Here is a 19,011-nt window from a genome sequence, read left to right as displayed (position 1 = left end):
TGGTATAACTGTAGAATACGGTAGAATTAAAACCAATTGCAGGTTTCTTAAATATAGTTAAACCTGACATTTTCTTTTGCAAATCTCTAAAGCAAATTAATGATAAACCAAATATCTAATTAAAGTTGATATAATTTAATAAATAACCGAAAACATTACAAAAAACCCCAAAAAATGAACCAAACAAAAATCATGATGATGAACAGCATGTATTGTATGTACCTGTCAGGTTAGTGACTGAAATTAAAGTGGAAAGAAGTGTTCCGAAAGAGTCTTGGCTTGTTCCGTGACAGTCTTCATCACTGCTCTCGCAAACATTGCGACACTAGATCAAAAACCCGATGCGCTGTAATAATATACCCCCCAAATAATCAATACATACAGCCGTTATCACCTTCTAATCATAGCTAAAACAATTAGCTAATATCTCGGAACCAAACCTCTCGCCAACGTTGACGTTTCAGATTCTGTCTCGTGGCTATAGCGCTTCCGTTGCATGCGCGCAACACATTGACACTTAAAAAGTATTGGAGAGGACTGGGTAAAAAGTGATATTGACACCGTCGGCAGTGTGTACTATAACTTGGAACTCACTGGACAGTGAAGATTGGATTGAGATACGTATTATATAAATTTGCGTAATACCAAATTATTGGAAGTACAGAAATGCAACTCTGATATCATTGAATTCGGAAGTCCAATTGGTAAGTAAATGTTTTTTGGCTTTGTTATTTCCGATCTTGATTTGGAAAGAATTGTATACTTACAAATAGGGTATTGGTGAAAATTTTGAAATACGTCATCTGAACAGAAGAATAGACCCACCTTTGGTTAGATGCAAACCAAGACTACCGGTAGTTTTAAAAAGATAACGATAAAACATAAATAAAAGAAAACATGGTTTTGATTAAGGATAAAAATACAATTGTTTGTAAATGATAGATAAAAAGAAATAGAAAATTACTCAAAAAGTCAGATATACCCAAATAAAGTAAAGATTTGTACTGGATGAGTCTAAAATAGATTATCTTAAAGAACACGGGGATATCATCGGAGAGATGCCCCCTCTGTTTTATCGTGAAACGTGTGGTTTGAACAATCACTACTTATTTGATTTTATACTAGAAGAGCGAGACAATAGGGAAATTAATTAAAAAAAACAAACTGATATCCATGTATCAAAAGTATCTATGATTAGCTTGCTCCTCTTTTAAACTTTGGTGTGTTGATTAATTTAATTTGAAAAACGCGAAACGGACGGAAAGGGTAATGGAAGACGGAACCTTCGACCAGGGACGTATATACTAACGTTAGTGTATACTTCCCTGCTACGACATCAAGCCAATACGTGTACTCACAGGGGCTCGTCACGAAGTTTTTTCAACCTTTTATATCTACCACCTCTATACAATAAAATTTTATTGTATAGAGGTGGTAGATATAAAAGGTTGAAAAAACTTCGCGACGAGCCCCTGTGGTGTACTCACTTGAAAAATAAAAAAAAGATATGAATAGAACCAGAAACCATTTTCTTTTCATGAAATATCGATTTATATCATATTATGATTAATATTATATATCATTATGGCTAATACGAGTTGAAACGGTACATCTCCTTTTATATTACCTTTATGTTTGGTTTGCACGGCTCGAAAAAAATGAAATTTACATACCATTTTTACATTTGGATGCAATGCATTCGAATGTGCTATTGAAGGCCTATACAATATTGCGGATGTTCAAAATATTAAACAACCTAACCATAAATCTTCCCAAACGCTGAACGCATTCGTAAACATGACAATTCCGTCTTCCTTATTGGTGTTAGTACAAAATGTACATCTAACACCCAGATTTGTCTATAAAACATTCACACCCCCCCCCCCCCCCCCCCGAAAAATAATTATTCGAATTGTTTGTTTGAATAAACAGTCTAGTAGCTGTCTGTAATCTTTATCATACCCTTTAATGTCGGGTATTGATGAGTCAGTTATAGGTCTGATGGTTTAATCTGATGTATTGAGCAACATCATGTGTTTCTGAAATGTTATCTATATAGAATTTCGACATTTGATGCATTGCACAACGACATTTTTTTTCTTCTTTAAAAAAATGCCTGATATATGAATTAAACAAAGAGCTGACAATGTTGTTTGGTCTGTCAGTCTAGACATACATTAATTGTAATAATGTATGTATTAATTCATTTGTTATCGCATGCAAATTTAATTCTGGAGAAATCAAACGGATTTTTTAAATAAATAAATTCATATCGTTAACCCTTTGAAGAAAAAAAAAATTAAAAAGGATTATTGAGTTTTGCTTGATATCTCTATTAAGTACAGTAAATAATGAAATATCATATTTTCCATTCCTTCCCGCTTGTCTTTTCTTTTTTTTCGTTCCATGTGTCATCAACACACAAGAACAGCATAGCATTTTAAATACCAAGTGAAAATACAAATGAGTAGGTTAGAGTAGAGATACAAGTATGTAAAAAGATAGAACACAATCGCCCACTAACAGGGGGATGTACATGTATTGTTTCGCGGATTGTTTTTGAGTAAATTGGAATTAAAGACTGATTTGTCGGTGAAAATAACCCGTATGTGACTCTCGGGCGGGGATGGTGGGGGGGGGGGGGGTGGGTGGAATAGGAGGAGGGACGGCAACGACAACCTTTAAAGGAAAGTTTATACAAGTACTGGCTCTTCTAATATATGTGTAGGTCTTGAATCTACAAATGTAGCATATGTACATATTCCAATGTACAACATATCACGATTGTTTAAATCATGCATTCAACGACACACAGTAGCTATAAGCTACGGAGAGGATATCTGATATTCATACAGTTATTCATCTCAACGATTTTACGGGCATCATAGAGAATCACTCTTTCGAACCCAACACTCTTCAAGCTAAAAGGATGACATCTGTTCTCCGATGGAGAGAGGTTTCTTAATTTGTATACAAAAACATATCCTTCTGTATATGATAGAGCTTTAAATCACTAGATCCATTATAATATATTTGATTTCTCAATTACCGTATTTTTAACCATAATGATTTGACAAGTGTAAAATCCCCTTCGTTTATTCATGTTCGTATTAGATTTTAGTTGAGATTTGCCATAAAGAGAAAAGTTGATGAAGAAATGGGTTAGCAGCAACGGCTTTATCACATTAGAGTGTAAATAAGTCCATCAAGGCAATATTAAACAAGGTCTCTTCCTGCCTGTTTTAAGCTTTTGATCAACGTTAATGGTTTTTAATTTCCATATGTCATTTAATTAATAACGCTGACGTCAACACGTATTAAATATACAATAACATGTATATTAGAAAAATTTCACAATCCAAACTGTACGTCTGAGCCATAAATTCAATAATTATTTTTTCATTATTTCTGGTTTATGTACATGTATTCTGCTTATCGTTAACGATCGAGTCTTAATGTCATTACAAAGTAGCGGGGAGACATCAGGGGTTCGACGTCTCTGGTGTATATAGACCAGCGGACGTCTTTTTAGCGCGTTACTGACACCTAAGTACAACCATCGCTACGTAAGGCTCCTCCGATCATGTATTAATGTCATTATCAACCTCCTAGATGACAAATTCTCTGTTAATGGACGGGATATTCTCCATGTGAGGAACTTCATTTACTCCACAAGACTTAAATGACGGCGTGCAAGCGCCTGTTATAAAGGAAGGCTCCCATACACTTTCAGCACCAGGGGAAAAGTTACTGGGAGAATCCATTAAGAACGTATTAAGATGATCATCTTGTCATCAGCGCATTTAGATCAGACGAATATTGAATTATTAATAGAATTTCAACAAATCCTTTAATAATGGTATACATGCATTAATTTTGATAGGATTTATCACTTGAACGTTCTTAACGTAATGGGAACATATTTAAGTAAACCACGAGTTATGATGCATTTTTTTACGTATCGACGTTTGTCAAAAGGTCATCAAACGGAAAAATGTCTCGAAGGGGGGAAGATCTTTCCGAAACCAATGGCCAAGAGAACCAAATCAACCTCCTCTAGTAAAGTCCTCCATAAATTAGTCCCCAGGAGGCGCCGAAATTCAATGTTATTTTATTCGAGTTGATGAGGCTTGATTGACACCAAAATTAGCCAGAAAACACCGACACCAGGGATTGATGACTCTCTGTTTAAATCTATTGTGATGCGGAATCCCATGTTTATACCAATGACACTTACTGTTAGTGAATTTCACAAGGAGAAAAAGGATACAATTTTAAATTATTTGAAACCCTTCATTTCCGCCTATTTTCCCCCCAATACATCGGATTTCAATGTCAGAGATAAATAAAAATAAGATACAATTTAACATTTATTTAACTTGACTGTAAATAATCTTGGCTAACCATAGACAAAGAAAAAAAATAAAAGACAAAAATTTAAAAACAAAAATGAACAACCAAACAAACAAACAAACAAACAATAAACACAACAACAACAAAGCAAAAACAATAGAAAAACAAAACAAAAACAACACATATCATATATACAACCTTCGTTAAGCCTCAATCCATTAAGATTTGTAGGGACCAGGGAGGTTTAGGGGTTAGGGTCATAAAAAAGAGAGGCAGATTGGAATGAATTTCTATTTTCTGAATATAAGTTGATATACATATGTATGAAAACAGGAATATTGCTTCAACTTGCATTGATAGGCCATGCTATTTTCAATCTGATTAGAATTAGATCTTTGTAACGCTCCGAAATTCTGAGACATCAGAATTTGTCGGAGCGGATCAAAGATCTGATTTTAATCAGATTGTGCTATTGTTGTCCCCCATTCCCGGCATTGCTATTTGCATGATACATGTATTTTTTTCTGTAACAGGCCGAATATTTATCCGCATGTGAAAATTGGAAATGCAATATATTTCTTTGGTAATGGTTTGAATATCTAACATTGATACTAATGATAAAATATTGTATCACCAGGATTTTTGTCACCTGTGAATACTTCCAGGTGCAGTTCATTCGAAAAATAAAATAAGAAAGTTGCGACTGAATGGCATATCATGTTTCATGCAAAACAGAAATACATAAGTAGGAAAAACTATTTAACGTTAGGTCTAAGCTAGCTAATACTGTTCTGTTCTGCGTTCTATGAAAAGTCTAACACAGAATAGTTGAATTTTCAACAGCGACTTTTCATCGGATTGTAAACTTTTATATTGGAAATTTAGTTAATTAAAAATGAAAATGGAAGTCGAGATAGGAGAGCATAATTATTATTTTATTGTTCCCTGTATTAACAGAAATAGGAAATCAGCTTATTTATAGGGAACAAACAAGATAAGTGCATCTGCTTTATGATTTTTTCATATTTCTCCCCTTCTCTCTCTCTCTCTCTCTCTCTCTCTCTCTCTCTCTCTCTCTCTCTCAGGTGGACTGTTCTTTATGTTGCCTTTAAAAAGAATGAAAGAAAGAAAAAAGTAATACTTGTTCAAATATGTGGGAGGTTGTCTCCTTGGTAACAGTTGTTCTTTTTTTCTTTTCTTTTTTTGCATTTTGATAAACTGACACAGTAGAATCTTTCAGTCGGTATAGTAACATAGATCTCGGATCTCGAGCACACGATTTGACTTTTTCTTGTTTGTCTTTGTTTTATTTTACATTCTTAAGTTTAACGGTAAATCAATAAACCTTTTTGTTCAACAACACATGGCACGGGCGGTCGGAATCTCGTGCCAGGTTCCTCTCCACGATTTATTAGTCAATCTATTACAGCACGCAGTGTGCAATATCAGTTTTTACAAATGATTTAACATTTTGTAATGATAAGGCTATTTGATCGCTGTCAGTCGAAGGATTACATTTGACATTGATCACAAATCACTTCAGCTTGCCACGGTCCCTCCGCGCGCGTTTGATACGCGTGAAATTGATGGCATTGAAACATCGGAACACCCCCGGCGTTTTTAAATTTCTCTTTCAAAATAAGTATTGTATCAATCTAGGTTTATATCTCCCTTTCTCCCCATAAAAACAAATCGATTTCATTTATTGCCCAAGAAAAGGAATATCAATTTAAGGATTTGTTAGGGCTTTGTATTGCTCGAATTGGATTTTGTTCAAAGTAAACGCTGATGTTTATTTTGACAGTCTCCGTGGTTGATATACCCCATTAATCCATTCTAACCGAAACTCTAATGTTGATAATGATAATGTTTGCAATGCTTTGACTTTTTGTCTATCTACTTATTTGGGAAAAATATTGAAATCGCAGATTCAATTCTCTTTACTCCTACACAATGAGAGTATTTGATAAAGTCAGAAATTAAAATGTTCTAAGGTTTAACAATTTTCTGTTTTGGTTTATTATGGAGAATATAAGAATCACGGCTTATATTGACGTCTACTCCTTTTAACTGAATTGTGACCGCGTAGATTTGCACGGTGCTAGGGAATTTTTCTGGATCTGCATCGGTCGTATGCAGTACGAACCGGGTGAGGGAATTTTGGCGAAAAGGGTATAAGGTGTAGGCGCGCTGTGGGCCGTAGGGTAATAACGAAGGGTAGGTTTGCCGCATTCCCAAAGGTCCACCAGTATACAGTTCCAGAGAAATAAACCAAGTGATGAAGGATTCCGTATTTATTGGCCGAGATTCAACGATGGCAACATTAAAACATTTTAACAGACAGACATTTTACAAACAAGTCGGATATGGCCAGTAGTGGCCTCCGGACTCAAGACTCTGGGTGAGTCGGACGTGGCCGAGGCTGGCCGCCGTATTCCAGACTGCCGATTGACAATTGTACATAATTATTTATAAGAATCTGAACAATGAGTATAAATTGACAGGTGATGACATAAGTAAGCTGAGTGAAAGGTTCACATATATAAAATAATTAAATAAACTCAATGAGTCTTTGATGTCCAAGACATGAAAAACTGATAATTGCACAATGTTGTTTTAAGAGATTAACAGTGCTTGAGACATGGCACTCTGTCTCTTTGAAATCACATTAAGAGTCCGAAATGTGTCAATCACTAAATAAATAAGTAACTTTGTAAGAAATAAACTGTGAGATAATATTACGAAACAGATGTTGAATTTTAAAAGAAAAGTCCAAAATAAAGTTATAATTAAACAGTGAATTTTGCACGGTGATAGAATCATGACGTTTAATGAGGTCTACAATATTTACTTTATTAAAATGTCAAAGAAAACAAATATGGTTTTCATCAGAAGAAGAGCTGTTTCAAAATAAACTGATATTGCGTTCATTTTCAGCAAAATGAACTTTGATATCCTCTCTCTCTCTCTCTCTCTCTCTCTCTCTCTCTCTCTCTCTCTTAACTATTTATATTCAGTGGTAATGAGTTGGGGTCTTTTGCTTACATGTATCAATATTTTGATCTAAATCTAATGTTGACCTTCAGAGGAGAAGTTATTAGATTGTTATTTGTTGTTCCAGAACACTTTCAACTATGGTCTCCCACAACCCACATTAACGACAAGAGCTACAAACAATTCGTCATAATTTATTGACAATGCAGACGACCATTCTGATGAATCCCTCGCGCTCTTTCGGGAATCAATCACTCCTTGCAACTTATATAAAAATAGAGCCCGAATGCCCATACAGGGGTGTTTAAATGACGATTTTTAGATGATCAATACACAACGAATTCTGCGTCGTGAGACTAGTTGATTATGGGCTTCTTTTTCTTGCCTCTAGACTCGGAATCTCTCGGGTGCTATTAGCATGCCGATGTCCATTTGATTGAAATGATTATTAAGACTCCCCGCCCCAAGGCATTTTATCATATCAATAGTCCTCCCGGATTCATACTCTGCATGCCGAGGAGACTCTGAAAGTACTCATCTTTTTCATTAAATACATCAATTTTTTCCTACGCCAAAGGCGATGGGTGAAGATGGAGAAAATAAAAAAAGACATGTATTTTTCCCTTTTGAGATTCTCGCCGGATTTTTGTTTTCTTAAGCGCGACTCATATGGTTTCTCATGCTCTCTGTGTATCATCGCGAGATCTATTTACAACGTGGGCAAGCTTTCCTGAAGTTTAACTTCAAAAACAGTACGTAATGATAATAATGATACTCTTGCACGTGACTCTCTTCGGATTCTCTTCTAAAAAGCTAGATTTTTTTATGAACAATATTCAAACACTGGTATTCATCAAAACATTGTTTATAAACATCCCTAAACATGTGTTTTATAACGAACATGCACGAACCCCTTCCTCTAATTTCAACTACATGTATATAGCAAACTGGCTATACATGTATACTGTATTATCAAAACTAATTGTCATTAAACTCGATGTAAACTGTACCAAATCTTATGGTTGAATGTTGATTTGCCAATATTTTGAATGATGTTATATCACCTGTACTCTTGGCTACATTTGCTTACTTTGTGAAAATGTCATGTTGTAAATTTTGAATTTTATATTTACTGCCACCCTGTAAATTCAAAATTTACAACATGACAAAAACTTGAAACATATCTGACTCTTTTCCCAGAAAAAAATCCCATATTCAATGAAACGAGAATTTAGAGGGGGAACGGTTGTATGGGATTTGGATTCCAAGGAAATGTGGATAGGGAGTTACACTGCCAAACTGTTTCGCTGCAAAGCCGTGATAATAAAATCGTCTTAACCCCCTAACTAAAGCAGGAAATTGACAAATCTATCGGTATTGTGCCAGAAGCTTTAAAAGCACGATTAATTGTCATCAATCTGAAAAAGCGCTTTCTCTGATGGAGTTTCAGAAAACCGTGTTACGGACATCATTAATCAAATCTTCTTACTTCTTGAAAGCTAGCCAAAAAAAAAAAAAAAAAAAGAAAGAAAGAAAGAAAGAAAGAAAGCGTCTAAATTGACGGTTAAGTACTCAGCATACTGCGATACATGTACGTGTACGTAGAGTGAATACTAAACTAAAGCATTAACTGCTTTATTATGGACAATGTTTTAAACCTTGTCTCCAACCCTCAATTTTCTGTAAACATACAGTTATGCGTATACTAATCTTATGGTCACATTATATAATTATAATCTGACAAGTCCATCGTTGGAAACATTAGAGTTGACATGATTATGGATATAAAACAATGAAGTATAACAGAAAAATAAAAAGCGACTGGTGACAACTATAATAAATAAGCTATAAACTCGATGTAACATTGACTTGCCTCCATTAAAAATGATGTTATTGTCTGATCAAAGGTCAATATTTAAAAGTCATAATAAAAATTGCTATTATTTACCAGGAAAGAAAATAAAGCATATATATGTATAAAGAATCAAGCAACAAAATAATAACAAGCGAGCTAAATGTTAACAAGGAAATCACCGCTCATCATTTTCATGTATTGATAATCCAATCAAACTGTATGCCATAATTACCATTCTCCTCTGACGTTTACGTTGTTCTTAACCAATCACCTCCGTTTATCCAAGGAATCGACTCATGATTCATTAAATCATCTTATACACCCACTATCTCTATAGGAATGTAATCAGGTTAGGTATGTATATCATGAATCTTAATGTGTATAAAGAAAGGCCTCCCCCCCCCCCCCCTGCCAGTTTGATGGTTCATTCGGGTATGAAGGCAGTGATCTATAATTAAATAACCCGCGGTGGCGGATCATATATTTCTTCCTGCAATGATCGCTACCTTCGCAATTATAAAACAAAAAGAAAGTACTCTACAGTTTTATATTTACATTCATCTCGGAGACTTTCTTTAATTATCCAAAGGAAGTGATGAAAGGTACGTAAATTATGATGTTGACCAAACTAAGTATTCAAAGTACTGAAGTACTGAAAGCTCTTCTGATGTGTCTATATGTATATTGTGTAGGAGAAACATTATAGCATTTTAAAAGTGTTATCCCCCCCCCCCCCCCCCAAAAAAAATCTTTTTTACAAACCAATATATACCACAATATGCCAACTTTTTAAGAACAAAAACATCAACTATGACATTATCCCTGGGTCATACCTCGAGGTAAACTGTTTTTAAATTTCAATAATTGGTGACTTGCTAGAATTATAGTTTTCATATATTTAAAAGAAAAAGAAATCCATGCATAGCGCAGAATACAAAAAAAAAAAAAAATGGGGAAAACCTGAAAATTTTGCGCTTTTTCATCCAATTACCATAGGGTCCAACAGTAAAAAGTGTTATCTTTCGAGAAGACCCCCTAGAAAATCGGGATGGTAAACAAATTATTTTTTTGTCTTAAAATAATTGATATGAGGGTCGCAGTAGTAAAACTACATGCAAGAAATTTCATCAAAATATCTTGAGAAATAATTAGACTCGGTCTCGTTAATTTATCATAATGTGGAAGACGAGTTCTAAGGTTGGTTCTGATTGGTTAACAGGTCTGAAGTCCGTTCGTCCTACCATAGTAGGTGGTCAATAAATTAAGTTTCTGACGTAAAACAAATTGACGTCACAATAAGATTGGTATAAGATATTATACTTTGAATCACAAAGTAATTTGACGCTAACTGGTCACTTTGCAAATAAATTCGCCGTCACTGTCAATCAAAAATGTAACGGAATTCATTGAAAGCATATTTAAACGCATATCATATGATTGATAAATTATATGGTAGTCATGAAATAATGCATGTTCAAACGATAAGTCCGAACACTTTATATAGGATCTCTCATTGTTGGCTATGGAACGCCTCAACTGCCCTATGTAGATAATCTTCATAATATGATGATACTTCAACATTACGTGCTGATACTTTAACATTACATGATGGTACTTTAACATTACGTGCTGATACTTCAACATTACATGCTGATACTTTAACATTACATGATGGTACTTTAACATAACAAGCTGATACTTCAACATTACATGCTGATACTTTAACATTACATGATGGTAATTTAACATTACATGCTGATACTTTAACATTACCTGATGGTACTTTAACATTACATGCTGATACTTTAACATTACATGCTGATACTTCATTATATGATGATAACTTCACTATGCGGTAGTTCTAAAAATAGGGTTAGGGAAGCGTCGCCTAGGGAACGGAAACGCTAAAACTCAGAACACGTGGATGCCTGAAAAGTTTTTAACACTGGGCTGTTTCTCTGTTTCAGAGATTGATCAGATTGGACTAAGGTCCACTAAAACTTGTTTAGATAGAGATACTCAACAAATGCTACTATTTGATTAAGTGTTGTCTTTTAAATGGGTCATTTTAAATTTTAAAGAATGGCTGCATTGTGAGTTCATTGGGGCTCAGCGCAAAAAAATCAGGGGGTACCAAAAGTCCTTCAGGGAATTTTGGTCTAAAAATGTGCATTCAGAACCCAATCTTTTGGCGCTTAGTCAGAGCGAACAGCTAATTTTTTTTTTTTTAAAAAGCACCTAAACAAATACTTCTGTCATTCATGTTACATGTAGATTGGACTTATGGGGATTAATGGGTTCTTCCTGGGGATCCACGTGAAAGAGTGGGCAATGAAAGCACTAATTTGTTCAACAGTACAGTTACTGCTAAAATCAGATTCAACAGCAATGCAATGCTTTATCCTTTGCATGATCTTATAAGTTGCATGTGTGGTTGTCGTTTGCCAAAATACATTGCATCAAAATAAATCGTATGTTTCGACAATATTTTTATTCAGTAGAGATCCTCTCTCATGAGCTCTAGTGTATTGTGTACTTCTTCAGTTCCAGCTTTTTTTTATTTTTTTTTTTTATTTTTGTTTACACATAAATCCACATACACACATATTTCAGACATATTTCATACATTTCAAGATTCTACATATTGTATAATCTTATTAATCTAAAGGAAATAGATTATCCGTATAGTGTGAAAACGTGTTTTCTTGCAAAAAAAAATATAGATAAAAAATAATAGCAGTAAATGAAAAGAGAAAAAGGGAGATATAGAAGATAAAAAAAAAATACAATAGAAAAGGGGATACATGTATCAAAATGTTTGTTCACAAGTCAATATAATTTAAAAAGAAAAAGAGAATAGTTTAAGCAATCACATATGTCATAAAACTTGTCACAATTTCTCACAAATTGTTTGCCAGTGGTTTTCATAATTTGAGTATCTACAGTTTTTCAATAACATATATTTTCAAGCAGAATCCTGTTTTTTATTATTTGTAGTTCCAGCTTTTTTACATGACCCAAACTAGTCTCAGTCTCCTATATGACCAATCTCTGAAACAGAGAAACAGCCCAATGTTAAAACTTCCCTATTTTTAGAACCACCGCATATTGAAGTATCAGCACATAATGTTAAAGTACCATCATGTAATGTTGAAGTATCAGCACGTAATGTTAAAGTACCATCATGTAATGTTAAAGTATCAGCATGTAATGTTAAAGTATCAGCACGTAATGTTAAAGTACCATCACGTAATGTTAAAGTACCATCACGTAATGTTGAAGTATGAGCATGTTAAAGTACCATCATGTAATGTTGAAATATCAGTATGTAATGTTGAAGTACCATCATGTAATGTTGAAGTACCATCTTGTAATGTTGAAGTATCATCATATTATGAAGATTGCCTACATGAGGCAGTTGAGGCGTTCCATAGTTGACGATGATGTATGATTTTTATCCTATGAGTTATGTGTTTTCCCCCGAGCCTTGGCGATCCTCGAGGGGATAGAAAACACACAACTAGTCAGATAAAAATAGTTAACTATTGCGAATCATGAGAGATTCTTTTAACATATGTTTTACAACAAAAATTCACTACACGGGTGATACCCAACGCATATAGATATGTGATAAAAATATCAGATTTGTGAGTCAAAATCCTTTAATCCTTGACCCCCCACCCCCTCAACCCGATATTTTATGCCACTCGAAATATAATATTAATTATAATGTTTTTCACTTGTAATACATAAATTAAATATAATCATGTTTATCTTTGACACTCCAAAACCATCCGTTTTGAACAGTCGCGATTTTGCTAAATGAATGACGTTCTTTGATTTAACAATGGATGTAAGTGATGATGATTCAAACAACGTCAAAATATGATTCAGCAAAGTTTATATGATCGATTTGAAGGTCGTCAACCGTCTTGATATTTCAAATACGTATGTACGTGTGTATGTGTGACCAACAAAATAAAACGATGTTACACAAACATCCCGCCTATTCACGCACAAAATTCCCTTTTAACACAGAAAAAATATTTGCTGTATATCATTCAAAGTATTCGTTACATATTATATTATTTTTTTACAATTAAGAATCAGACCTAATTATATGCATGATATATAAATACATTTGCTGATGTAAGCAAATAAAAAATGGGCCAGTATGCGGACCTAACTAAATACAATACTTGCTACTGTATGCTTATACATGTACATGTATAATGATATATCTAGACGTAAGTTAAATAACGATATACATGTACGTTATAATCATGAACAAGCTACATGTGTAGCTGTGGTTTTTTTTTTCAAATTATTCTTCAACCAACGCATACCATGACATCCAATAACTGAATATTAGTTAATCCTTGTGACATCTCTGTTTGCTCTGACGTTTCAGCGACGCGTGAGTCCTTATGCAGTGTACAATATCCTTCATTCCTGGCAAATCATGATACTAGTTTTAATTACTGTACAACTGAATAGAATAACACAAATTGTCTGTTGTGCAATCAGTTGAAATGAATTCATTTTTGCACTAAAATACCATTTGAGTGGGTTTAACTGGTTTGATTTCAATATATAATCAGGATAAATTTGATCGCTCAATGACTTTGAAGAAAAAATCTGAAAATCTATAGTTCATGACTGTAACAATTGTCAGTTGCAGCACTTATAATCGGGCAATCTCAGTATCCGTTTGATGAGGGATTTTTTTTCACCCGTTGGCTCTCTTCGGTTATTGCTTTTCTTCGCTTATAGAGATGTTTTACACGTCTTAGCATCTGACCATTTCTTTAGGCTCTAGTGAGAATATAGTGGCCGTGTAAAACTAATTAGTAACACATACATATATATCCATTCTGTGCTTCGTGCTTTCTATTGTAAGCAGCTGTGACGTCGATCAATTTAGAATTGTCATGGAGTTTTTAACATCTGTATAGGAAATTTCGGGAAAATTCTGTGAAAATCATAATTTGTGTGTGTATAATGTTATTTTTTCTTCTTTTAATTTTAGTACACAGTCGTACACAACTTCGTACATCGAAAGAAAAACAATAACCAGATGTAGCTTATCACTTCATCAAGATATTCTGTGTAATGAATACCTGGTCAATACGATATTGTAAATTTCAGACACGTGTGCGCCACTACATGAATCTGGAGCCCGTGTAAATGGATAGGGGTAGGCGCCGAAGCGATGACAACATCATGACGTTTTCTGACGAGTTTTACGACGAGTACACGCTGTTGGAAGCCTGTCTGGAGTACGACTTCGAGGCTGTCCAAAATATCCTTGACGACACGCCCACGGACGAGGAGCTGAATGAGAGGGATCAATCGGGTAAGGTACGTTAAACCCTATTACTATTCATTCTCACAATTTGACAATTAGACTACATGCATAGTATTATACTGGATGTATCTCACTCTTTTCACAGAAAGGCGTTTTCTTTGAAAAAAAATATTAATTGAAGAAAACAATATTGGGTTAATATGATTATTTGTAAGAGTCCCCCCCCTCCCTTAAACCCCCCCCCCCCCCAGAAACAAGGGAGACATTATAATAGAAGTGAGTTCAAAGAAAACATCACTACATGTACATTCAAAGGGTTAGGGGCAAAACGATACAGATGCAAAAAAATTAAACGCTGAAACGTATAACGAGCATTTATAGCGCGATTTGTTTAATACTAAAATGATATTTCAAGTGAAATAGAATATTTTTCTTCATTTCATCGGATAAAATGAACATGGATCATATACCTTTCTGATCATGGTCAGAAACTCAGACAACACCCACGGGAGGTCACCGATTAACTGTGTGATTTAGGATGCAATATTGATCACCTGAATAGTGTTCATTGATCTCTTGTGATGTATAGACAAACATTTTAGATACTCCATCACAACAGATGGTAATGTTAGTGGCGGGAAAACAGCGCGGACAATTGTCTGTTATTTATCGTATTTGCACAAAACATCATATTTCAAGTCCCGCCTTTGTGGAAGTCGCCAATAATCGCCATTATCTAATGCCGAGGATGAGCCGAGTATTTCAGATCTTATCTCTTCATTAGTGGATACCTACATCAAATCTGATAATGGCGAACGAGCTATAGAGGACAACCGCCTCCAACAACCAAGCAGACGTTAATTAATAAATCTATCAGCGGCTGCAGCAATTTTCAATAACTAACAGCTAGCATCTCCAATGTCGCTCTACATTCAATAGATTTGTATCCAATTAATCTGCTAATGAAATGTCAAATTAAAACTTCTTAGGTCTTACAACACCACCTGCCCTGTCATTCAGTAGCAACTCCTTCCTTATTATTACAACATGTAAACAATATTACATTGTCAACAGGCATCATACTCCTATGAACCATCGTTTTAATATTTTTGAGGTTTTTATTCTAATAACAAAAAAGATTTCTTCTTGATATAAAAAAATTGTTCTTGATATCAAATAATCCTACAGGAGAGATCCTACAATCCTAATCCTAACATAATTATGATAAGGAAGTCCCTGAAATCTCATAGCTATATATAGGCTGTCCCAAAATGAAATCAGTGGAGGTCGATTCAAATGGCGGACAAATTCAAGATGTTATGCTGAAGTACACGATAAATAACAAATACGTGTATGTAGCAAAACCGATATTTTTAAAATGTTTAATGCCCGACGTAGACTTAACACAAGAAATGTAAATGATATTGGCTGTTAGCAATTCATGATTTGCGCCAAATTCGCCATTACGGGGATCCTTAGGAGTTTGATCATATGACTTTAATTCCAACTTCATATCTGAATAACACGTACCATTTTGTATGAAATCTTTTGAGTACGGTATTTCATTAATGAAAAATCTCCCCTAAAACTGGTTTAATAGTTCAAGCACGTATTGAATTAAATGTCAAAAGTTAAAATATTGAAATTTTACGTTGCAGACGGCATTATGTCACGCGTGTGCATCCGGATTGCTTCCAATTGTGCAGCTTCTTTCGGAAGTTTCCGGAGTAGACGTAAATCAGGGAGACAAGGAGGGAAACACGCCGCTTATATTTGCCGCACAGGCAGGTAAGTCATTATCATTCGGTGGAAAATTCTTGGTTTGGTGAAAGTTTATCTATGTTTGCCATCTACTTCTTCGCATCAATCGTTCTAGGCTTCTATCAAAAATCAAGCTCCACATTGTAAAAAAAAATGAAATCTAACCGGGTATCCTCTTATTAAAGATCAAATGTTTGTAACAAATAAAAACAACAAATACAAATGTATTGTCCAATTCAATCCAGTGTAGTAGAGAGAGAGAGAGAGAGAGAGAGAGAGAGAGAGAGAGAGAGAGAGAGAGAGAGATTATTTTATTGCTTTATTGCCCGTGATACACTTTTTTTAAAAGAAAAATTGTCGGATAGAGAATGATCAATATGGCTTACAGTCATATGCTGTATATCTATTAGCCTAGCAACGTTAACTTAAAAAAACCCAACCACATTATCAAAAATATGATCATGTTTAACGGAATAGCTCCTTAATAATTTGTAATGTTTTTTCGCAAACGATGACATCAATCAATTTACATGTTTCTAAATTTGTTTTTCAGGCTATCGAGAAATTGTCAGGATACTGCTGCATGAGTTCAGGAAAATTAGGGTCGATCACAAGAACAAAGCGGGTTTCACGGCGCTGATGAAAGCGGCCCTCCAAGGCAGGACCTCGTGTGCAAAGCTGCTTCTTTACGCAGGTACGAGCACCACCCCTCCCCACCCCACCCCCCCCCCCCCCCAGATCAATGTAAATTACAGATTCAAATATTGTTATAAGATGTACATATCTAGATATAGGTATACGAAATATGTTATATAAACTACTTTAAAATATCTGTCCTTGAGGATGATAAAATGTTGTTTGTTCTTTAACCCAAACAACACTGAGTTGATAAGAACATGTCAAAAAAGAGACCGTAAATATTGATATTCATGTTGTGAGTTTTTTTTTCTTTCTTTTGATAGGAGCTAATCCGAAACTGCGAGACAACGGGCGTCAGCTATGTGCCGAGGAATGGGCTCGATTTACAGGCAGACACGAATGTGCCGACGAAATAGCAAAATTCACCAAGACGAAGGGCTTTTTGTTTAACAGGTCCAGTAAAAAAGTCTATAACAGATCAAGCAGTGTCCCGGACCTCACCGCTGCGAACGATAAAGCCAAAGAGTACACAGGACCCACGCGACAGAAATCCAAATCGTTCCGGAAAAAAATCAAAAGAATGATTCATGGTTCTTCTAATTCCAGTACGAACAATGCTTACAGCAACCGCCTGACGCAGGAGCGCAACCCGTTTGCAATTGTTGCGAGATGCGTGTCCACACCCGTTCTTTCCGGTGCGTTGCCTGACGGAGATTCTATTGTGAAAAGACATAGAAGCTACGATAATATTCCACGGGTGGAAGTGACGTCACCAGCATCAATCAATGGAACTTGATTATAAATTATCATCTTTTGCATGTTTCCATTTTCATTTCTTGGTACAGATTAAAAGTTCTGTGTCCGTTATCACCCCTTTCCACCCCCCCCCCCCCCCCCCCAATGTGATTTGATCATTTTCCTTGATTTTTTGAGATATTATGAAATACACGAACGCACGTTTGAACTACTTATTTTTATTTCCTAGTTTACAAAATAGGAAATTTTCAATGTAAAACGTTTACTTTGTTCATTCGACGCACTGGTTGAACGCAGTATTTCCATGTACTGATGCTTGTGTTTGCGATACAGTCTATGTCAAGCCAATCGGACCTCCAGACCGTAAACTGAAAATAAACTCGAATGATTATTGAAATTTTCCAAAGGTTTGTTGAAAAATTAACAATTAAGTCCACTCTCAAGTCTTGGCATTAGGTGTTAAGAGAGTATAGAACTGACCTTAGTGCACTAATAATGATGCGCGCGCATCACACAGACCTTTCTGTTAATCTCTCGCAATGAAACAAAAAATAAAAAATGTAATTATACATTCCACCAGTGATCTATCTATATATCAGGCAGTTGTTGGTTTTTTTTATCATTACGTGAAAATAATACAACGTGCGTGTGGTGTTGGTGTGGAATTTTATTAATAAGATTAGGTGTTAATGTAATGCTGCCATTTATCTTTCATGTGACGATTTTTATACATTTATATAGAAAATTTTGTTGATGACATGTTCACTACACGTAACACCATATTGTATATAAAGTTCATAAAACAGCTGGTGTAATTAGTAAAAATTGTGTATGTGGAATTAACAATAAATGGCATATACACATGTAGTTATTTTAGTTGAGATAAAAGAACATGGATCAAATAATATTATAATTCAAAAAATTGAAAGCTGTTCATGAACTCTTAATAGAGGTCACATAACTCTATATCATCAGAAATAAGTCATGTTGAACATAAATTCAAGATCATGGCTATTTGGTAACAACGGGATTCAATCCCCAGGAACTGAACAAAGTTTAGCACTTATTTGATTCAATAAAATTGTGGGAAGTTCCTGGGTACACCCCCCCCCCCCAATAATCAAATTATTAAATGAACATAGCTGAATTTAAAATTGACAACCCTACATTCTCCCACTTTTTTGACCGGGTTCTGTACATGTATTGCATACGGATTCTGAAATACGGTAACACAAATGTCAACTCTCTCTCTCTCTCTCTCTCTCTCTCTCTCTCTCTCTCTCTCAGAGCAATACCAAAAAGTTATTAAAATTCAAAATTAAATCAAATATTTCTAAATGGTAAT

The 19,011-nt window shown here is 34.9% G+C and overlaps 1 protein-coding gene across 4 annotated transcripts; it reads left to right on the top strand.

The window, feature by feature from the left end:
- The first annotated feature begins 447 nt into the window (after positions 1-447).
- Positions 448-18,533, top strand: LOC128193095 (ankyrin repeat domain-containing protein 33B-like). Of its 4 annotated transcripts, none has more exons than XM_052866343.1 (5): positions 448-704; positions 14,351-14,563; positions 16,169-16,298; positions 16,825-16,965; positions 17,234-18,533. In XM_052866343.1, the coding sequence occupies exons 2-5, from the start codon at positions 14,390-14,392 to the stop codon at positions 17,704-17,706; spliced, it is 918 nt and encodes a 305-aa protein (XP_052722303.1). In that variant the 5' UTR covers positions 448-704; positions 14,351-14,389; the 3' UTR covers positions 17,707-18,533. The 4 variants fall into 4 exon arrangements, with proteins under 4 accessions (XP_052722303.1, XP_052722305.1, XP_052722304.1 ...); XM_052866345.1 differs by lacking the exon at positions 448-704 and adding an exon at positions 9,658-9,804; XM_052866344.1 differs by lacking the exon at positions 448-704 and adding an exon at positions 14,091-14,194.
- Positions 18,534-19,011: the final 478 nt, after the last annotated feature.

This window comes from Crassostrea angulata, chromosome 7 (assembly GCF_025612915.1).
Source record: "Crassostrea angulata isolate pt1a10 chromosome 7, ASM2561291v2, whole genome shotgun sequence".
NCBI lineage: Eukaryota > Metazoa > Mollusca > Bivalvia > Ostreida > Ostreidae > Magallana > Magallana angulata.
Note: the sequence above shows the minus strand (reverse complement) of the source record. Positions and strands in the feature narration are given on the sequence as shown.